The sequence below is a fragment of the Apus apus genome, chromosome 7 (assembly GCF_020740795.1).
Source record: "Apus apus isolate bApuApu2 chromosome 7, bApuApu2.pri.cur, whole genome shotgun sequence".
Classification (NCBI taxonomy): Eukaryota; Metazoa; Chordata; class Aves; order Apodiformes; family Apodidae; genus Apus; species Apus apus.
Window position 1 is genome coordinate 14,958,190 of NC_067288.1, and position 21,434 is coordinate 14,979,623.

At 35.8% G+C, this 21,434-nt stretch overlaps 1 protein-coding gene across 1 annotated transcript in view; it reads left to right on the plus strand.

Annotated features, from left to right (window-relative positions):
- Positions 1-21,434, plus strand: part of ZNF644 (zinc finger protein 644) — a 48,035-nt gene that overhangs the window by 17,182 nt on the left and 9,419 nt on the right. Inside the window, exons 3-7 of the mRNA XM_051624528.1 lie at positions 11,055-11,158; positions 12,428-14,471; positions 14,915-15,470; positions 15,664-16,269; positions 18,791-18,913. Of these exons, the coding sequence (XP_051480488.1) occupies positions 12,459-14,471; positions 14,915-15,470; positions 15,664-16,269; positions 18,791-18,913 (3,298 nt within the window). The 5' untranslated portion in view covers positions 11,055-11,158; positions 12,428-12,458. The remainder of the gene's footprint in view (positions 1-11,054; positions 11,159-12,427; positions 14,472-14,914; positions 15,471-15,663; positions 16,270-18,790; positions 18,914-21,434) is intronic.

The following is a 21,434-nucleotide window of genomic DNA, read 5'->3' on the forward strand; positions in this document are numbered from 1 at the left end:
AATGAAATTAAGTTGGGATTTTTTTTCTACCCTTTCCTGACCTTAGGAACCCTTTGGGGAGCTATTCGAAAGACAGCATGTGGAAGTTTACTGCTGATACTCATGAGCTGTGTAGAACTTAAATGTCCATTTGCAAAGTGTCTGTCTAGCAAAAATTTTCTCTAACTCCCCCTGTTATATTGAGAAAAAGAACTAGCTAAATCCAGATGCTGTTTCTCTTCAAGTTAATTGATGTTTTGCTTCATGAATACTTTGAACTATAAAATTAATCTCTTCTCCATTATAACAAACAGCAATTTGCTTTAATCTGATTTAGCCTGAGTCTTTCAAAAGTATCTTTAGATAAGGCTCTACAGTTTGGTAGATTCTCTGCTGTGGAGACAAGGCTCGATGGACTTGTATACATGCTTAAGTAACAAACAAAAGTTGGCTTCTCAGGTTTCCTGCTTGCTGTTTGGCTAGTATGCCATCTCAGAACACAGCTGCTTGTGGTGACTTTGTGGTATTTTGAAGAGGTGAGAGGGAGAGCCTGTTTGCTCAGATTGTTCTTAATTTCAAATCTCCAATTAATATGTAGACTTAATGTAGCTTTAAAAATGTAGGATGTGCATTTAAAAATAGAAATTAGTTGCTTTGTTTGTATTGTCTGCTCTGCTGAGCCTTTTCTAGAGGTACTGCTGTCATCTTTAAAATTCTGATTATAGCAAAACAGTTTGTGGAGAATTTTAAACAACTCTTTGTTCAGTGTTGTTCCTCTTTCTAATTTATTAACTGATTTAGGACTTCAATTATGAATTGTCTTCTGAATTATGAATGATTAAAAGTAAGCTATACTGCTGTGGTATGCATATACTTGCTCTCAGAGGATGTTTACTGCCTTAGCCTAACTGCAGGTTTCAAGAATGTGCTGCTTTGAGAGAAGGAATAAATACATCTCTGCTACAGGAAATACTTCTGTTTATCTGAGGATGGGTGTGAAACAAGAATTGTGGCTAGAAAGGGGACTTGAATTCACAGGAAGATTTAGGTTCTTCCCTGTGCCTTCTAAAGCTTTCGGTACTTAATGCTTATGGTTTATGTTCTGTCTCTTCATAATTTATGTGTCATCTCATTACTGGTTTAAATACTGAAAACTAATTGGGAAGTCTAATATACAAATAACTGTTTTTTAAGCATGAAATCTTCTCAGTGAAACTCCAGCTTTCATCTTGATGGTGGTTAGCTGTGTAAAATAGAAAAAAGCTGGTCTCTGAGGAGGAAGTCTGTGCTTTTGCATACAGAACAAGAGGACAGAAAAATGGAAGAATACATGGAAACAGTGTAAAGATGTTTGATCAGTATTGTTATTGCTTGGAGCAGATCTTGAGGTTCTGACAGTTCTGTAAAAATTACAACTGAATAGTCAGTAAATCAATGAAAATATTATGCATTATCAGGGAACAAAACAAAAACCGGAACAAAACAAAAACCAGAACAAAACAAAACTCGGATCCGGTTATACTAATTTGTAGTGTACCATAGATGCATTTCATTGCAATGTGTATTGCTTCTTGAGTACTAGTCTGGTCCTGTGACTGAAAAATGACAAAGCAGAACTTACGAGGGTTCAGAGAGGGTTAGCAATTATGACTGAAAGATTTCATTTAGAAGAACAGCCTACATTTCCCAACTGTCTTGTCTTTTGTCTCCACTCATGAGTCTAGTGGCTGCAGCATCTTGTGGACTTAAAAACAATGAACTTAACTCCCACAGCTCACTGTGTTGAATTTATCTGTAACAATGTGTAAAGTGAGGTCAGATTTTAAGCATTTGAGATATCAGGCAAGACCACACTTGCTTGCAGAAACTGTCTTGAATTTATTTAGTATTGTTTTATCTAAAAGAAGAGTATGTAATAAGTGAATAATAGCAGAATTCTGCACAGGATAAATTTGAGCATGTGGGATTTGAGTTTCTTTGACTCAGACAGGAATCTTGTAGAATTTTCATCTTGTTCATATTATCATGCTAACATGAAGTTGAATTTCCTACCATTAAGTCACTTACTGTGATGACTTTTATTTAAAAAAAAAAAGAGAATAAAACTTAACAAAAACCAGTTATTAGGAGAATGACCTCCTTTTCTTGTCACTTGAAAGTGAGTTTTTTCTCTTCTTCTGGTCATGTACAGAGTTACATACCTTTGAGTCTTATAAAAACTTGTCATGAATATGTTTGTCAGCGAGAACAGTAACATTCTCCAAGTTGATAAAATTCTGTTATTTATCTGAAAAGGTACAAGATGGGTTTTTTTGCCTTACCTGGCACTGTTACCTGCACTCTTAGTAGCTTTTTAACCCTTGATCACTGAAAGAATAAAGAGGATGATGTAAGGATGACGGTATATCACTAATGTAATTCATTACACTAAGGTTCTAAAACAAATTGCTAAAAGCAGTCTTCATTTCAGGTAGTGATTTTATAATTGGGAAAGACAGCATGCGAGACACTCTAAAAATGTGTGGTACTATTACAATATGTACAGCAGAAGGGTATCAGCCAAAAAAGGCAAAAAGCAGGAGAAATAGCTAGATGTGTTTCAGGTCATGCTGGATAAAAAGAACTACAACTTTTGTTAACTAGAATAGGAATAAGGTCAGAATTTTTCCAAAGTTGAAAGGTGTGTCATGTCGTTTTCAAAGGTGTGTCTCAATAAAACTGAGTTAAATTCTTCTTAATGTCATATTTTAGGAAAGCTGTGCTGTAAATTCATTATGCAGCATCATGTTTTTGTCATGCAGGTTTTCAACTATGTTCTGTAGGACTGACACTTCAGGGCTAGTTCATGAAGGTAACTAACAATATAGTTTAATGAACTTAAGTAATGTTCCTGTAAAAATAGTCAAATATACCTGTCTTCTAAAAATCTTCCCAGTCTGGTTGTGATCTTTGCATAGTAACAAAAGTACATTAAATAGCTTATCCAAATCATAAGCTGGATATTTAAACCTTAAGAGGTCTTCTTCAGTTACTGAATTCACCTTTCCCTTGAATTTAAGATTACCAAAAATAAGACTTCCATGGCCATGTAATTGTAATCACTGGGGATTTGTATAGAGCTATGGAAGACAGTTAATCCTTAGAGTCAGTATGTTGATATATGTTGGATTTGAACTGGAGTAATGGATTTTTTACCCATCTGCTCACACAAAGTATCTGAACAAAACAACTACATTTCAGGAAGAAAATTTGTTTTTAATTGAAAGTCAGTTTTAGATTTGGATATGAAAATTCTGTAGCTTCTGCTTTGGTTAGTTTTGAATGTCTTTGTGTTAATACACCACTGCTTACATTTGGTGGCTGGGGGAATGTTTTCAGTTCTGTATACTCTATAGGTGGGGAGTGATCAGATTTGCAGACAGAATTTCACCACCACTTGGTGGCAGTACTTGGCTTCAAAAGGACTTGTTTCTTAGTAGATAAGGTGCCTTTGATCCTGTAAAACTATAGGTTAAGGGAGTGTAGATTTGTTTTAAAATTTTAAAAGTTAGTGATGTGTTTTAGAAATGAAAATACTTCTTTAACCTACTGGAGGGATTTGCATTTATGTGTCTCTGTGGAAAATCCAGCTATTTTGTCTAATATGTAATTTAAGAGTATTTTTCGTGTTAATAGTATTCTTGTAGGATGTATTTAGTGTTTCCCAGCTGAATTATTTTGGCGATTGAGTAGTGTACTTCAAGTAATTTTAGAACAAATCTGCTTCATCATAGCATTCTCATATGTTCTTTTGCAGTTAAATAGAGGACTTCCAAAGCTGCTTTTTTGTCTTCTGAAATGTGCTCTGCATTTTTACTTCTTTATTTGTTGATAGAAGTTTTAGGAAAAGATTCCCCAGTAGATATTTCTGTCAACAAAGCTAGTAGAAGTTTGTGACCTGATTCATAGTTGTTGCCTCTCAGTTGTATTGATTCAGCAGTGCATGGGTCCCAGCCTTTTAAACTGGATAATGAAATAATTGATGAAGTGTGAAAGGAGTGTGGTGGAGGAAGGCAGGAGTTACATAAATAGGCTTTGCTGCAAAGAAAAGCGTAATTCCAATGTATAGCACAGCAATTTGACAGCATATGACTCCATGTTGAGACTACTTCCTCTTCTCTGCAAGCCAAAATCTTCTGCAGTGACAGCAAGTCTTTTCATTTTAGTATTTGTAGCAGGACACTCCATCTCTCAATATGCCTGCCTCGGTTTCCCCTCTACGATTCAATTTTTTTTGTCTCTTCAGTTTTGCAGGCCCAGGCCTGGAGTGTAAAGATTCCTATGAGAAAGGAAAGGGCTTAGTAAGCTCTTTGCTGCTAACAACCTTGAAAGGTATAAACAGAGGGCCAACTTGATGTTCATAACACCAGCTGCTCTCCAGTGTTCAAGAACACGGAGCCCAGCCTGGCCACAACTTGGCCTGGAATGGAGATAAAGTAAGAACGAACAGGTAAACAAAAGAGTTTGCTTGGTGAGGACAAGGCCTTTGTGATTTTCCCACTGTTTTCCTTTTGTTCTCCAGTGAGATTTTGGAGGTACCACTTAAGTAGTTAAAATTACACCAGTCAGTCCACATTATTCTATAAAAGCCTGGTCCCATCTTTAATCAGGAGACTTCCAGTACACTTTCCCAGAAGGTGTGCTGGACCTTCTCCTCTCCAGTGGGGATGCCTGCCGGAGAGATTAATTCCCAAGAATTAAGAACTACCCAGGGACACCCAGCATCCTACACTCTTAAAACCTAAAGGTAAATAGTTACAGCCTAGACCTGGTATAAAACTTGGTAATAAGTAAGTTGTCAACATTTTAATGGTTAACCTTTGTTGTTTGATTTAACTACTAGTAGTACATTTTGTTGTTAAGATATCTTTTGCTTTTGACTGTGCTTGTGCCTCCTAATGGGTTAAGACTCCGGCATCATATACAATAAACCTCAATCAGTGCATATACATCTCATATGTTATCCCATCCAGTTTGGGACAGTCTGTGTTTGTGCATGCTAAGGGTTAAAATCCCGGCGTCATATGCAATAGACCTCTATATATGTCTCCTCTGCCATCCAGTCCCATTCCGGACAGTATTATCCCCCATATAAAGGCTGTAGTGGTGATACTAGAACCTGGAAGAAGGCAGGTACTTTCCTAAATATTTGCTCTTTGTGAAATGTCACACTCACTGTGACTGGAGCACAACTGGCTGGTCTGTCAGTCACTATGCTCACTCTTGTATCATCAACAGACTTGATGTGAGGGTGACTTCTGCCCTGCCATCCAGGTCATTAATGGAGATGTTGAACAGTGTTGGATCCAGTAGTGAGTCCAGGATAGAGCACTAGTTACTGGCCACCAACTACACTGTACCACTGATCACAACCATTAATTTTTTGGCAGTCCAATAAAAATACTGTCTCACAACAAGGATGGGAGCAGGGCTTTTATTTACATACTGTAGCAAGGACAGCAATTGTTGGTACCATACTTGAGGTTTAAGAATACATTTAACTAAAAAACACAGGTAATGGTGATGAAAGATGGACGGTGTTTTCTGAAAATGTTTTTTTGAGAGATAAAAGGGTTGCAAAATTGATACAAAGGAAAATAATTTATCCGTGCATGTAAAAGTGCATAGGGAAACAATTTTGGAGACAAATAGTGTATATTATCACAAAGTGTTAAGTCTGTTTTTTCAAACTTTTCTGTCTCTTACTGGAATGCTGCTAGTCATTACCATCTATGTCTGCATTTAGGAAAACTCAGTATTTGTAGTTCTCTTTTTTAGTAGAAACTTACGGCACTGCTGATCAAACTAGACTGTACTACTGAAAATCAAAACTTAAGATAAAAGAGCTGTGGGAATGTGAAGACTTTAAGTATTTGGCTGCCATCTTAAGAACAGGGTTGTGGAGTTCTGGGAGGAGTTACGGAAACCTGTGGAGTTGCCAGACAATGTGTGACTGTTCTTAAGTAACCAGGTTCAAAGTCTGTTTTGTTTGGTTTGTTTTTTTGTTTGTTTGGGTTTTTTTGTACTGGATAGCCATCTTTTAGAAATACCCAATTAATATTGAAAAGTCTCTAACAATTAGACCATCTTAAACTGCTGCATTAGCACTTACAACTAGAAGAGTATTTTTTAAAAGTCTTGCCTCTGATTCTTGTGACACGTAAATGGTGTTGTCATTTATTGATTTCAGTATTGAATTTTAGCATGATGCACCCCATTGTGACAAACTGGTTTATTTTCCCAAGCAAATCAATATTAGAGGAATAAGATTAAGAATGGTCGGTGGCAGTCATGGTATTCTCATCTATGATTTCTGGTTTGTAAGATGGTTGTTCTTCAGTTGTGTGCAGTTTCCTTTCACATGCAAGAGTTTAAAATGGAACTCTTAAACATCTTAGACCAGAAATCAGTTTTCTGAGATTTTGACACCTTTAAGGAAATGCTTTTTTCCTTACTACCTGACATGCAACTTTGGAAGAAATTACTTAATTAGAAACAAAGCTTCAGTTAAATAACTTTCCAAAAATGTGTGCTTCAGGTTTGATATTCTCAAGTACAGTCTTACTGAAAAGATGGGCTGCTTTTATGTGATGCCTCCTGTAATTCAAAGCTTCTCTTTGGTCAGCTTTCTCCACAGAGACACGACAACTCAGTGATTCAACAGTACGTGGACTAAAGGTTAAAACCTTGTTTGCCGTAGCAAATACGAAGTATTTATTTAGGCATAATACAGTTTCGTATGAATTGCATCAGTAATTTTTCTTGCTGCTATAAAAACAATTTTTACATGAGAGTCTGCTGTTGGTGTTTTCATGTGAACAGCTATGGATCTGAATTGAGGAGAACTAGTTTTCTCTGGAACTCCTCATACTGTTATATTTATATATATAGTTATATTAAAACCAATATACTTGTATGTAAAGTAGGTATGGGATGGAAGCATTCATAGTGTTGTGCATATTAAACAAGCTGTCTCTTCACTACGGAAGTTAAAAAAAATACAATCCAGACATGTTCAGGTGAATTTGTGGATTTCAAAGCTAAGTAAGGCAGTTCACAAATAGTGTCTCTGCTGTGTAGAAGGGGATGTATTTTAAACAACTTAATTTGCAAACACAAATAGAAGGTGGAGGAAGTCAGGGTGAGCCACTGACTCATCCTATGTTTGTCAGGTTTAGTGGTTCAATTTCCATCTGAAGGGTGGACCTGGGTAGCTTTTTAAGACATTAAATGGAAAACAAGTAATAGGTATTATTCTAATGATCAAAGTATTGTGATTTTATTGGCTTTGGATATTCATATTGCTTTGTAACATCCACAACTTGGGAGATGTGAACTGTGCCCCTTACTGTACGGAAGAGGCAAAAATACTGTGCAGCTATCCTCTAAATAACTTGATTTAAAAAATACATTTCTAGATCCTTTGTTAATCTGCACAAACCTTCATTTTCCAGAGCTTCTTAAATACTGCACTTTTTATGGAAGCTTCTGTGCTTGACAATGGCTATGATTAAGTTGTTAAAGGAATATACTGCGTAATGGGGCAAAATGGAAGGAGATTGCTCTTCAGTCCTGTGCCATGACATTTTTAAGCTCTCTGGTCTACTACTGCCTAGTAATCTGTGACTGATTCCATCATCTTTAATATAATCTGTCACCTGAGAGAGCTTTATTACAGTAATGCTTGTGGATAAATTTATATGTTTTGTTTGGTTTATCTATTTACATAACAAAGTTGTGATAAAAAATCTAAATGGAAACAGTGCAAACTTTTGAAACACCTTTCTTGTTTCTTTCTTGAATAATCCCTGGAGTTTCCCAGTTTTTCACATACCTACTTAAAGAACTTGACCTCCTAGGAGTTGCTTAATGTGGAACAGCTGAAAGGCACTATATTTCTTCAGTTACTTTAATTAAGCTAAGTAAATTCAATCTGTTTAGGATATGGCTTCTGAATTTTTGTGCTAATTAATAATAGCTCTATGCTGTTAGCTCGTTGGCTTATATTGAGGAATTTAATGAGAAACTTGATACCAAAACACATAAAAGCACTTAATGCTTTTCACAAACTCAACCAAATTATTCCATCATAATTTTTCAGCTCCAGTGTGCTTTCAAATCTGACATAAATCCTTGTATAATAACATGGATTATATAGAAGAAACTGACAAATGGGTAACTACAACTGTTAGGAGGCAACAGTGTAGTGCACTTAGTTCTGTAGTGTAAGCTTTAATGAACTAGCATTGCGTGAAGGTATTGCTCTTCATTTGGTTTGTTGACCCTATTATATAGCGGAGTTGTCATTATGAAATAAAACCTTGGAAATGTCATAAACCTACTGGTAATAAATATAATTATGAATGTACATAGAACAATGGGATAAAGTACATTCCTATCAAAAAGAATTATTAATGAACAAAAAGTGGACAGCATTGATCTGATGACAGAAGATTGCATCTAATCTGAATCACTGAGTGACCTAGGAAGCTTGCTCAGAGGAATTACCGAATAATTATGTTAATATGCAATTATCACCTCATTTCTTCTGTAGTAACCTCAAGATGTAGTGTAGTAAGGGTGTTATAGCAAGTGCTGATAGTTTGCAAAAATACTGATGTACATGATTTTTGAGACAATAAGATTAGCTTAAGGCATTTAAATTACGATCTGTCAGCTTGGAGATAGATCTGACCTTACACGTTTTTAATGCTTAGACTATTGTGGCCACAGGCAGTCACTGCAGAGCTCATTATATTAAAAACTGATATTTTATGAAGAAACCAATATTAAAATTATTTAAATTTAAAACTACTTAAATAGGGGTGGAATGTGGCTTAATTGGCTAAATAATTGGTTGTTTTATACTTTTCAGGATGAAATTATATCTGTATTGTCAATAGCATGTAATGTAAATGAGGAATAACACTGTTAACTGCACTACAGTCATTATAGGCTTAGCTAAAGTAATTGAATTTGGCCTAACCTTTTAGATAAAGTGTATTTCAGAGGTGTGAGTGGGATTGTGTATGTTTGTGTAGCCTTCTTGAGCATTGACATTTTTACATCAACTAGGTATATTGTACTGTGACTATATAGTGCTTGCCCTGGTAGAGGATATAACAAAGCACTGTTGGCAGCAAATTTAAACTTTTATTTCAATGTTTTGTTTTTCAGACTAAACTAAAGTAAGGATTAGTTATGATAGATTTTGATGTAATTAATATTTTTTATTTCTCATGTGATATAGAGAAGATAATTTTAAAACTGTGATGGAAATATGTGAAGAATCCTTGTTTACATCTTAGCTGTTTCTTTTTTCTTCTCCAGAGTGTGCAGATCAGGTAGTGTTTCAGTTTGGGTGTTGCATTTCCTGAATGGTATGAGTTAGATGGTAAAATTTCCTAAAAAATGATGGCATTATGTGGAATGTTTTCTTGTATATGTCTAGTTACACCTGTCATTGTTAACTGCATAAATTTATACACATGCAGTAGATAATGTAAAGGAAGTATTGCATCTTGGCTCAGTGTCATCTCAAGACTCCAAATTACTGTAATTTAAAAATATTTTCTTACATGTTTTCTTTATACCATGCTGTTAAAACTGCTAACTTTCTTCTTGTTGTTCTGCAATTAAAATAGTGAATTGTTACACCCTGATAGCTGGATAAAATGTGATAATTGGCAGAAAATTATTAAAATGTAACAGTGATATTATTAATACAGTAAGCATTTCAGGCTTGATGTGAAAACTGAAATCTGTAGGGACAGCTGTATTACCATAGAAGACTTCTAATCAGATCCATTTGAAATAGTTCACAATCTCCATAAATACGCAATACAGAAAGGAGTTGCCTACAAGAAAAGATTTCACAGTGTAGTATTTTAGATATTGCTCATGATAACTCTGAAGAGAGTCTCAGATTAAGGTGATTGTGTGGTGTACTAGCCACCTTTTTAACTTAAGTTTGAGCACTAATATATGCCTTTGGTATGGTTTTGTATGTAGAGCAACATGGTTTTGTCTTCATCGTGTTAAACCTGTGAAAAGTTTATAGGAGTGATTCCGATAATGAGGACTGCAGTCTCCAAGCAAGCACAGTATTCTCAGTTTGCCTCCCTGCTGTTCGGGGGGTACCGATGAAGTTGCTTTAAATGGGAAGCGTCTGTTCTTCTTCTGAACCCCTCACACCACAACAGATGGGTGGAACTTGGTACATGGAAGAAGGTTTTACCTCAGAGGTGGTAACAGTGAAGCCACTCATTAACACTGAATTTACCGCTTTGTTAGCAGCATTGCTTCCTGTTGAGAGAAGCTAATACAGGCTCTCAATTTGACTAAGTATACGTGTGTCTACTTCTGCAGTGATAAAATGAGGAAAACGCACATCTTTCAAACAAAATTGTCTTGCTAGATTTCTTCTAAATGTTTTGTGAGCCTTTTTATAGTCTGCTGCCTGATAGTATATGGAGATTATACTATTCAGTTGTAAATTTTTTTGAGTGGTTGTACATCCTTAGATGTTTCACTTCTTTTAATTGACTTTTTGCGTTACTGATTCTTAGTGCATGTTTGCACTGCCCATTTCTAATCTACGTACATGATGTAAAGACTCCCGCTGGGTGGTGCATTAACACCATTTTAGGGTGATAGCTTTGAATGTGATCTTATTGGAAGTCTTTATTATGGTGGAAAATGACCCATCTCAAAATAACGAAGAAATGCAAAAATCCAAGAACTGGGAAATTGAGAAAATGAGGTGTCTAGTAAATCATTTGCATAAATGTATGTTCTAGATAAATGAAACAGTCAAGTATTTCAAACATGCATTTATTATGCATCTGACATGAGTGTAGCTTTATTTCTAAATTGGTTAGTTCAATGATTAAATAGTAAAGGAAAACATTGTTTTAACGGCTTATTTTTTCATAATTTTGGATTCAAAAAGTGATAGAAATGCTGGACTCATTTTTAGAGTGTGACGTATAATGGTAAGGGTGGTGTCACTTAACCAGATTGTTTTCTCTCTTCAGGAAAAAAGGATGTCAAGAGTGGCCTTCCTTGATTTCAGTGAAGGACCATTGCAGGGTGCCATGGATATTAGCAGTGAGTTATAACATCTTAATTCAGAGTCTAGGTAATGACTTCTTCTAACTGAGCTCTATTCAAAATGTTAATTAGTAACTGAAACTAAGTCTGTGATGGCAGAAATCAAATCCCCCAAAAGATGGAAGCACATAGTACTCTTTAGAAGTAAATCACTTTAGAAGTGATTTCTGTAAAATACAGATAGATATTTCTGGCTCCTAGATGGGTGTTCTAATGCTTTACACCCACTGTTTTCTGAGGACCTATGTAAGAGGTAAATGCTGGTAGACTTAAATTCACACTTCTGTTTATTACACAGTGATTTTCATGTGTAGGCAGCTTGTTTGTGCTCACTGAGCATTGGGTAGATGATTTTGTGTATGAACAAAAGTTACTTGTGGAAAGACATAATTTGTGTGCACAAGGCCTTCCAGAGGGAATTAATGTGTAGTAGTTCTCTTATCCTGGTAGGTACTACTATTTCATGCTCTGGATTCAACATGGTGATTTTCTCTCATAGGTGAATCCTAAGTAAATATTTCTTTCTAATTGTAGACTTTTTCCACCTTTGAATAAGGTGCTATTTTATTTGCTTATAACTTAAAATGGCCTTAAATTGGATCCTGCTTACATTATATTTATTTTTAAGCAAGGAGAGTCCTTTTGAAAGAAGGGACTGAGAACATACTTAATTTCTTCCATGAGTTTGATCTTAACCAGTAGTCAGATGTTCAAAATCAACTTAGTTGTGCTTTCTCTTTTATTACCAAAGTAAACACTTCTGCAGGCATCTGTATGGCATCAGGTCAGTGGTATACAAGTAATTTGAAGAAAGTGCTACCTTGAGATAGCTAAAGATTATTTTAGTTTCCTTGGTGCTTAATAAAACCCAAACACCTCACTGAAATGACTAACAGATGTTTGGGTAGTCTTTACTCTGAACTTCTTTTACTTTTTGAAAACAACTGAAAGTAAGCTCTGTGTTTATTTTAATGTACATGTAGAACCTATTTGCAGTTTTTTACAATCTCATTTCCCCCATTTTGTTTGTAGGTCTTGAGGCATTTTTTTTAACTAGGATACTGGGCAGTGACTCATTCACTGCATGATAACAGCATATAAAAAAATATGATTTTTTAAAAATTTCATTAATTGATTGATCTCTCGCATATCCTAGATAAAAAGCACATTTTTAACAAGTTCAAAACATATTTTTAGATTACAATGAGAAAAAGGATGATCCTGAAGAAAACTGTAAATTAAAATTGCCAGTATTTATTTCTGTGATTCCCTGATTCTTTTCTTGTTTATTTTTTAGTATAAGTTCACTTAATGGACAGACCAGCAATATGGATGATTTAGAGATAAATACTGAAGTCACTGGTGCTAAAGAAGAAGAAGAAATCCTATGTGATGATAATTTCGCATCTGAGGAAGACAGTGGCATTCCTAAACCACAAGAGAGTGACACATCATTTCAGAAGAACAGTACATTGCCTGAAGAATTGTCACGGGACAGATCTGAAAAAGCCTTAAGTGGAGGCCAGACTTCTCTGTTTATGCACACTGGTGCTCCTTCTGTTTCTAGTGAAAACTTTATCTTGTCTAGAGGAACTGCTGTTAATGGACCAGTTTCACACTCCACCTCAACTAAGACTTCCATTATGAATAAAGGCAGTGTTTCATTAACCACTGGACAGCCTGTAGGACATCACACAGATTCCTGCTCAACTTTGACAGTGGTTCATGATGTTCAGCTGCCTTCAAAGAGTACAACACAGAAATCAAATCAGCACCAAGTTTTATTTTTGTTACCTGATGTAGCACATGCTAAGAACCTGACTCATTCCATTAAAAATCTACCTACCTCTGCTTCGATTGGTTGTGATTCACAGAAATCAGTTGGAAATAGTGTAGATAGCACTTTAGTAGGCCAAGTAGAAGTTGGTGAGGATGACAAAAATTTACTAGTAAAAGATGATTGTGTCGATACATTAACAGGCATTTCCTCAGGTACAGGTGGTTTCAGATCGGGATGTGATCCCAGCTGGGATCCACAAAAAGAGTTCATACAGTTTCTTATGACGAATGAAGAAACAATAGAGAAGTCTCCCATTCACTGTAAAGCAGGCTTAGAAAAAAAGCGAAAAAGGAAAATGGATGTTAGTAAAATAACTCGCTATACTGAAGACTGTTTTGGTGATACCAGTTGTATTCCTGGTAAATCAAAACTATTAGATGTTGACTTCTTAGAGCAGACTGAGGAGCTACAAATTATAGAACCACAGAAATACTCATTGAGTAAGGTAAAGCCTGAATCCACAGATGAAGAGCTGGAAGCTGCTGATGCTATACAGCAGCTCATTTATAGTCCCGCTAGTAACTGTGCAGAAGATACTTCTCCTGTTCACACTAGCACTTTTCTTCCCAGTACTTTAAAAAATAAATGTGAACAGAATGATTCTGAATCGCCATCTACTTTCAGTACTGATGAACCATCGTTTTATCCCTGTACAAAGTGCAATGTGAATTTTAGGGAGAAGAAACATCTGCATAGGCATATGATGTATCATTTAGATGGGAACAGTCATTTCCGACATCTCAATGTCCCCAGGCCCTATGCGTGTAGGGAATGTGGAAGGACATTTCGAGATCGTAATTCACTTCTTAAGCATATGATAATTCACCAGGAAAGAAGGCAGAAACTGATGGAAGAAATCCGTGAGCTGAAAGAGCTTCAGGATGAGGGAAGGAGCGCACGGTTACAGTGTCCGCAGTGTGTATTTGGTACAAATTGTCCCAAAACCTTCGTGCAGCATGCAAAGACCCATGAAAAGGATAAAAGATACTACTGCTGTGAGGAATGCAATTTCATGGCTGTGACAGAAAATGAGCTAGAATGCCATCGAGGAATTGCTCATGGAGCAGTAGTCAAATGTTCAATTATTGGTAGTGACATGTCCCAGAGGAAAACACAGAAAAAGGCATCCTTGAAAGATCCGTATTTAGGATCCTCAAAAAAGTCATCTACATATATGTGTAAGATGTGTCCATTTACTACTTCAACTAGAAGCATTTTAAAAAAACACATGGAATATTTGCACCCAGCATCATGTATTGATCGCTTTGGTAGCCATCTTAGACTAGAAAAAAGAAAAGGCAGCATCATAGAAGAATCTTTAGATTTTAGTAGCAGGACAAAACAGTTCATCAAACAATCTTCTACTTTTCCAAAGAACTCTGTTTTAAAACAGGATGTAAAAAGATCATTTGGCTCTACTTCACAGTCCAGTAACTTCGCAAAACTTCACAAGAGACCCTACAGGATACAGAAGGCTCGGAAAAGCGTTTCACAGTCATCTGTAAGTGTGTGCAAACTAAATTCTACAAACGACCTTTTTTATTAGAAATAGCATTGACCAGAAACTTAAATGTTTTCATCAAGCAGCAAAGCAGAAAGCTAGTATCAAATCAATCAGTAATTACTTATATAAACACAAATAGGAAAACTACAGCATGATTAAAAAATCTGGTGACTCTTAACCTTTGTGTTTAAAAAAGGAAGAGTCCGACTCTGACAGTTTTTTATATTTGTTTTCTTCATCAAGTAGTCCCTGTAATAATTGTTTTGTCATGGATTCCAATAATCTTGATTGCAAAAGGGCAGAAGGCGGTAAAGATCATAGGCATGTAGCTGTAAAAAGAGTGGTTAAAGAATCCAAGAGGGAAGGAAGGCTCTGTTACAGGAGATTATTTGGATAGCTATCCAGATTTTCTGCATAAAATGACTGTTGTTGTTTTACAGAAATTTAACTCTGCTGAAAAAAAAGACAGCTATGAAACGGAGGATGAAAGTTCATGGGATAATGTTGAACTATGTGATTACACTACACAGTCTGTGGAGGATGAATCTTACAGTGATATTAATCAGGAGCATGCAAACCTGTTCCCCATATTCAAAGGTAAAATGGAAGATCATGAAGCTGGTGATAAATCTGCTCTTAGTTATGAGCAGAATGATGGCTTTTATTTTGAATATTATGAAGATGCTGAGGGTAGTAACTTTCTGCATGATTTGCATGATCCTCAGAATTTAGAAAATGTAGGATCAGCATTGCCAAAGCATAATTCAGTTTTCCATTGGACTGATTTGTCGCTTGAAAAGAAGTCCTGCCCATACTGTCCAGCAACCTTTGAAACAGGTGTTGGATTGTCCAATCATGTCAGAGGACATCTTCACAGAGCTGGATTAAGCTATGAAGCTCGTCATGTCGTTTCACCAGAACAGATAGCAACAAGTGACAAAATGCAGCATTTTAAAAGAACTGGAACAGGAACTCCTGTTAAACGTGTTAGAAAAGGTAAGTTGTTTTTTGATGTTTCATTGGTGTTTAATTTTAGTATAAAGTAAAAGAGACAAAGATACTTAATGAGCACTAAACAGGGCTTGCTTTATCTTCTTGTAAAGCCTCTATTCTTGTTCTGGTGATTTGCTATTGTAATGTTTTACCTGTATATCGTTGTCAAAAAACATGACCATTGTTTTCTTTGTAGCAATTGAGAAATCTGAAACTTCCTCTGAACATACATGTCAGCTCTGTGGAGGCTGGTTTGATACTAAAATTGGATTGTCTAATCATGTGCGAGGACACCTGAAGAGGCTTGGCAAAACCAAGTGGGACGCACACAAATCTCCAATCTGTGTTCTGAATGAGATGATGCAAAATGAAGAGAAGTATGAAAAAATCCTAAAGGCTTTGAACAGTCGCCGCATTATTCCCAGACCGTTTGTTGCTCAGAAATTTGCATCAAATGATGACTTTTTATCTCCAAATGTTATACCTCTTGAAGCATACCATAATGGCCTAAAGACTGAAGATATGTCTGTGTCTGCATCGGAGGAAGAAAGGCTGAGTTTCCTAAATGAATGTGATGAAACAAAAGGAGTACTACATGATGGGAAAAAAAATCAGTCACTTACACTGATAGAACTCCTGAAAAACAAGAGGTTAGGAGAAGAAAGGAATCCTATTATTTCTCCTCAAAAAATTCATAATCAAACTGCAAGAAAGAGGTTTGTTCAGAAATGTGTTCTTCCATTAAATGAAGACAGTCCATTGATGTATCAGCCACAAAAAATGGACTTGACTATGCAGTCAGGTAAGAAGATGTTTCTAGTTGTCTTGACCACGTTTCCAAAGAATCCTTTAATTCATAGAAAATGTACAAGTCCAGAGTATTTCATTTGGGGTACTGTTCATTTAATTCTTGTTTCATTTCCAGAGGACACTAACTGCGAGAGGTAGCACAGCAAATTTTTCTGACATGTTTTTCCTAAAAAGAAACAACCCCTCAGCAGTACTGAGGAGTTTTTACATGGAGTGTTGTTCCTGTTCTGCATATGGCTGAGCATACAAATTCAAAGTGGACACAAAATGCTCCTCAGTAAAGAAGATGACACATCCTGCAATAACAAGTTGAAGTGTCCATGCATATTTGGTAGACTTTAACAGTTCTGAAATGTTTGGGCTTGTAACCTTGTTTGTGGGCACTGAACCAACTGGTTTGGGAACTATTTCATTTAAATCTTTGAGGTTTAGGCAAAGCAGCATTTACTCAAACTAACAGAACTGTTGATAAATGTGTAATATTCCAAATTGGTGAATCACTGTCAACTGATTTGGATGGGTTTAGGCAAACATACGCTTACAACATAGATTCATTCTTGTTTGTTTCAAAATTGCAGCTGCTGTGAGAAACTGGTGCTTGCGTAGGGCTTCTCTATGCTGAGTGAAGACCTGTGCTGGTTCAAGCTCTGTTGGAATACAGTTGTAGCCCTGACTGATACGGACAGACACTGCCCCTCCACTGAGAATTGTGCTAATGAATCAATTCTATAATCGACTTCCTAGATACTCTGTATACTAATACAACAGTTTTTTAGAGTGATGTTTTTAACCTACTTTGTCACATAAGTTATTTCTAACTTTGAGTAATTCTTACAACATCCTTTTTAATGTGTATGTTAGATTTCTCATTTGCCTGTTTCTTGTTTGGACACCACCTTTTAATTCTGCAGAATTCATTAGATTCAGGAAGATCTTATTTTTATACCCCTGACTTTTTGGTTCTCTTTGTTTTCTTGTTACTACTTCATGCAGGTTAGTAAAACTGGCAGTGTCTAGTACTTTTTCAGCTATATTCTTGTCTTCCTTTAAACAAATAAAAAACAACAATCTGATACGCTCAAAAGCTCTTTTAGGGGACTACAAAAGTGCAGCAGTCAATTTCTTAACAAAGGTGGCTTTCTAAAATGACACAGTAGTGGTGGAACAGAATTACATTTAATGTCTTCTGTGGACGTCTCTGGTTGTCTTTTAAGACAGGAGATTGCTTAATAAAGGAAGTGTATCTTGGACAGGCTTAATGATTTGAAAAACAATGCTAAAGAATAACTTGCCAAACCTGACACTGTGTATTGCTTTCTCTTTAATACTTACTGCTGAGTATTAGGTAGCATCTGTTTGGTTGTGATAACAACCAGGTAAAAACAAACTATACGCTTGCATAGGACTAACAGTTACAAATGGGACCCTATCATTTTCTGTGACTGAGTTAACAGAATTTGACAACTAATGCATTGTACCAGTTCAGTTAATAAGAAAATACTTATCGTCAAGTTGAAATCCTCCTGTTTTTCCATAAAATGCAAAAATTTCTAATTCTGGGTTTAGTTTTTAAGAAGGTTTTTACCAACTATAGGTGCTCTTCTTCTGTAACTTGCCTGAGAAAACAGCATGTCTTCTGTGGGCTGCTGGAGAGTAGGATTCTTTCTTTCCTGCAAACAGGCTTTTCAGCTGAGTAGTTTTAGCTTTTTTATATATTCTTCTAATACTTTATCAGTAGATAACTTGAAATATTAGTTGACCAAAAAAATACGTCTTTGGTAAAGCGAAGGGAAAGATACGGTGAAGTTGAGCAGGGTTGCTTTGTCTGGTAAGTGAGGAGTTAGTGTTGTTTCACTGTTTTCCTGTGATAAGTAGTATGTTGCTTTGTTGATCATTTATTTAGCACAAAGATTTTAGCAAAAAACTTCATACAATTAACTTTCATTATCAATCGCACAACTAAAGTAATGAACAGAAAATGCACTGAACAAAACGTTGTGTTTAACAGCTGTTCAGTGGTGTGTTTTACCACCTTTTTCTTGGAGCCTTCAACAGCAGCCTAATTTAGTATTGAGCTCTACAGTCGTATGGTAAAATACTTCTAATTACCACTTTGTCAGCTAGACTTTTAAAATTCTCTTGATTGGTAATGTTGCAAGCTCTGAAGTTTCTCAACAGAATTGTGCCCTTGAAATTGCAGGATTATATATATTGGGATCAGAGTTTTATAACGTGGACATCTGTAGGAATTTGATTGTAGGTATTAAATGCAGAGTAGCCTAATGGGCTCAAGTAGTTTCCTTTCTGTTCTTTTTCAAATAACATTGTTTGGCTTAAAGCACTACATGGAGAACTAATAATGGTTAACTTGGATCCTTCTAATATACTAAACTATTGCGTCAATGCAGTGAATATATTTTAAACCATCTTTATTGCAGAACATTTTCTACAACGCTTTGAGAATTTCATTTTTTGAAGAGAGAACTGGATTATAGTTTTCTTTTGAATGATAGGTATGCCTGTGAAGCTTAGAACGTGTGTGCATTGCAATACGACGTTTACAAGTGCTGTTAGCCTGTCCAACCACTTACGCGCTTATGCACGAAAGAAGAGTGCTGGACTTTTGACTGGGACAGGTATGTTTTGTTACAGATGTAAAAGCAAGTCTGTCTATGATACATTTTCCTCATCAGACTGGACAAAAGCATATGTTAATGCAAAATAATTTTGAAACTACTGCTGGTTAAAAACTTATTTGCCGTAACATTTCAGCAACTTGTAAGAATAGGTATGTTGCTGTTGTCCACTCTCATGTCTGATTTTCATTCCTACTCATTTATTTTGGATCCAACTTTTAAGGTGTGTAAGCAAAACTAAGAAATTATCACTTAAATTCAGCCTCGTACAAAATTACAACTTCAAACCAACTAATGAAGTGTAAAAGTACGTAAAAAATGAGAGGCAAAAAAATTCAAAAATCCACATCAAACCAGCAAGTAATTTTTACAGTCTAGTATTTATTTTTAGTAAGAATACTGCAGTTAAAATAGGAAAAGCAAGTTAGCTTCCCATTTGTGTGTTTCTAACAACATATACTGTATGTAGTTGGTTTAATTTCTTGTTTAACTCACAACTCAAAAACTAGTGAGTGTAGTACAGCATTTGGCACTACTATTAATGTTTTTTATTAAAACACACTTAATTTACAAATTTCTCAAACATTCCATGTTTTTACTCATTTTCAGAGACCTGCAGTTTGTTTGACTGTAGGCAATTTCGGAGTTTACTTGGATTATTGCTGAGATTAGTGCGACTTCATATGATCAACAGCAAGTGGGGGAGCAGAGATGGAATATAGTGAGGAAAATTTGGAGATACAAAGTCTAGAATATTCAATAATTAAGAAGGGCAGTTGTGAGTTTTCTGTGTCAACAAGCACAGACCATTATATAATGCTTTGGAAAAATGCATAATCCTATGTTAATCTGAACATGTAATTCATTACACTAAGAATGGCAAATAAACTGAGTTCCAGGCTCTCTCTGCAGGAAGCTTAAAAATATTTTTACAAGCTTTACCTGTGGCTGCCAGGTTGTGCATTACACTAACTTTATGCTATGATGAAGTAGATTTAGAAAGAAGTCAGCAGATGCAGTAATATCCAATGTGTAGGAGTATATGCCTTTAGTTAGTCATTCTGGAAGTTTTCTTATTTGCTCAGTAGAAAGATGATGACAGTGGATGTCATTTCCCACTGCTGTGATTTGATACTAGTCCTGTGGTAAATTAACTTCACTTATATACCTACTGGTGAATTTTTTTTCACTAGCTGTATATTTAAATTGCATGTTGAAATCTTAACAATAATTCAGTAGAGGAGACACTGTGGAAAGCAGAGTAGTACACAGATCCTGGATAAGCTCCTTGTACCTCAGCTTCCCTTTTGCTAAATGGGAAAAGGGAAGGTAGCTCTTGTGAAGGTGCTTTCAGAGATTTTTGTTTTTCTTTAAGAAATCTATTTTGCTAGAAAACTAGTAGCATACTCATCAGAATAGTTGCCACTTTCTTTAAAAGAACTGAAAGAAAACTCTTGTGTCCTGTATCACTGGATGTAGAAGTTTAAAATCAGGTTAGAAACAAGGCTTTAAAAAAAGGCTAGAAAAAAGCCTAAAAATCTCAGAAGCCGGAGCTGAGCCAGTTAAATAGCCTGTATCAAGTGGGTAAAGGCCTTTCACTGAAGCCAGTGACTTAGAGAGGCTTAAATTCTAGCAGTAACATTATGCAACTCATGTATATTTGTATTAACTTTGTCACTACCCTTGAAACTGTCCTAACTACGGAGTTTGTAAACTTTGCTTATTGACTCTTAATTCAAGCAAGCTCAGTGCAAGGCTTGTAGACCAGAAAACAGCCTTCTAAGCAGTGGTTTTATTTGATACTCTGCTTTCTGTTGTAAGTTTTATGAAGAGAATTACTTTTAATGCAGATTTCACTAGCACACACAAGTTTTAAACTTTAGTATGAGTATCTCTATTGAGATCTCAGGTTTTGTTGTTAAAAAATGTTTGCAGTTGAGAGCAATTTCAAGAGGTCTTCAGTTTGGATTCCGCCTGGAACCTGTCTTCGTACAATGGGGATATGTTTATACAGGCTCCTTCTGTTTCCAGGAAACCTTTCTTCTAAATTAAACATAACTACCAAGACACATTGGTCTCAGTTTCTTGCTGTAATTAAATAATTGTGTGTAAACATGAATGCTGCAGTTCTTCTATTTGGCAATCATTATGGGAGCTATTTAGGCATTACTGTTTAGCAGGAGAAATGAGTAATCTGCATGTTACCAAAGTGAGACCTTTAATAGTGCTACATTAGCATACCTACTAGTATTCTGCTCAGGTTGTTTTTTTCATTTGTCAACATGCATTTTTTTGTATTGATTATTATTGTATTGCTTTTCTAGCAGATGCCTTGCTTCTTCAGAGGCAATAATTTGATCATATTTAATCAAATCTTACCTTTTTTTTTACCTTTTTTTTTTTCAAGTGCAACTTGAGAGTTTTAGCAGTGTAGTAGTCATAGTTAAGCAAGTGGTAAACTTTGAGAATGGACTCAGAAATATCCTAGGAGTTAATTTAGGCCGTTGCCTGTTCAAGGTTA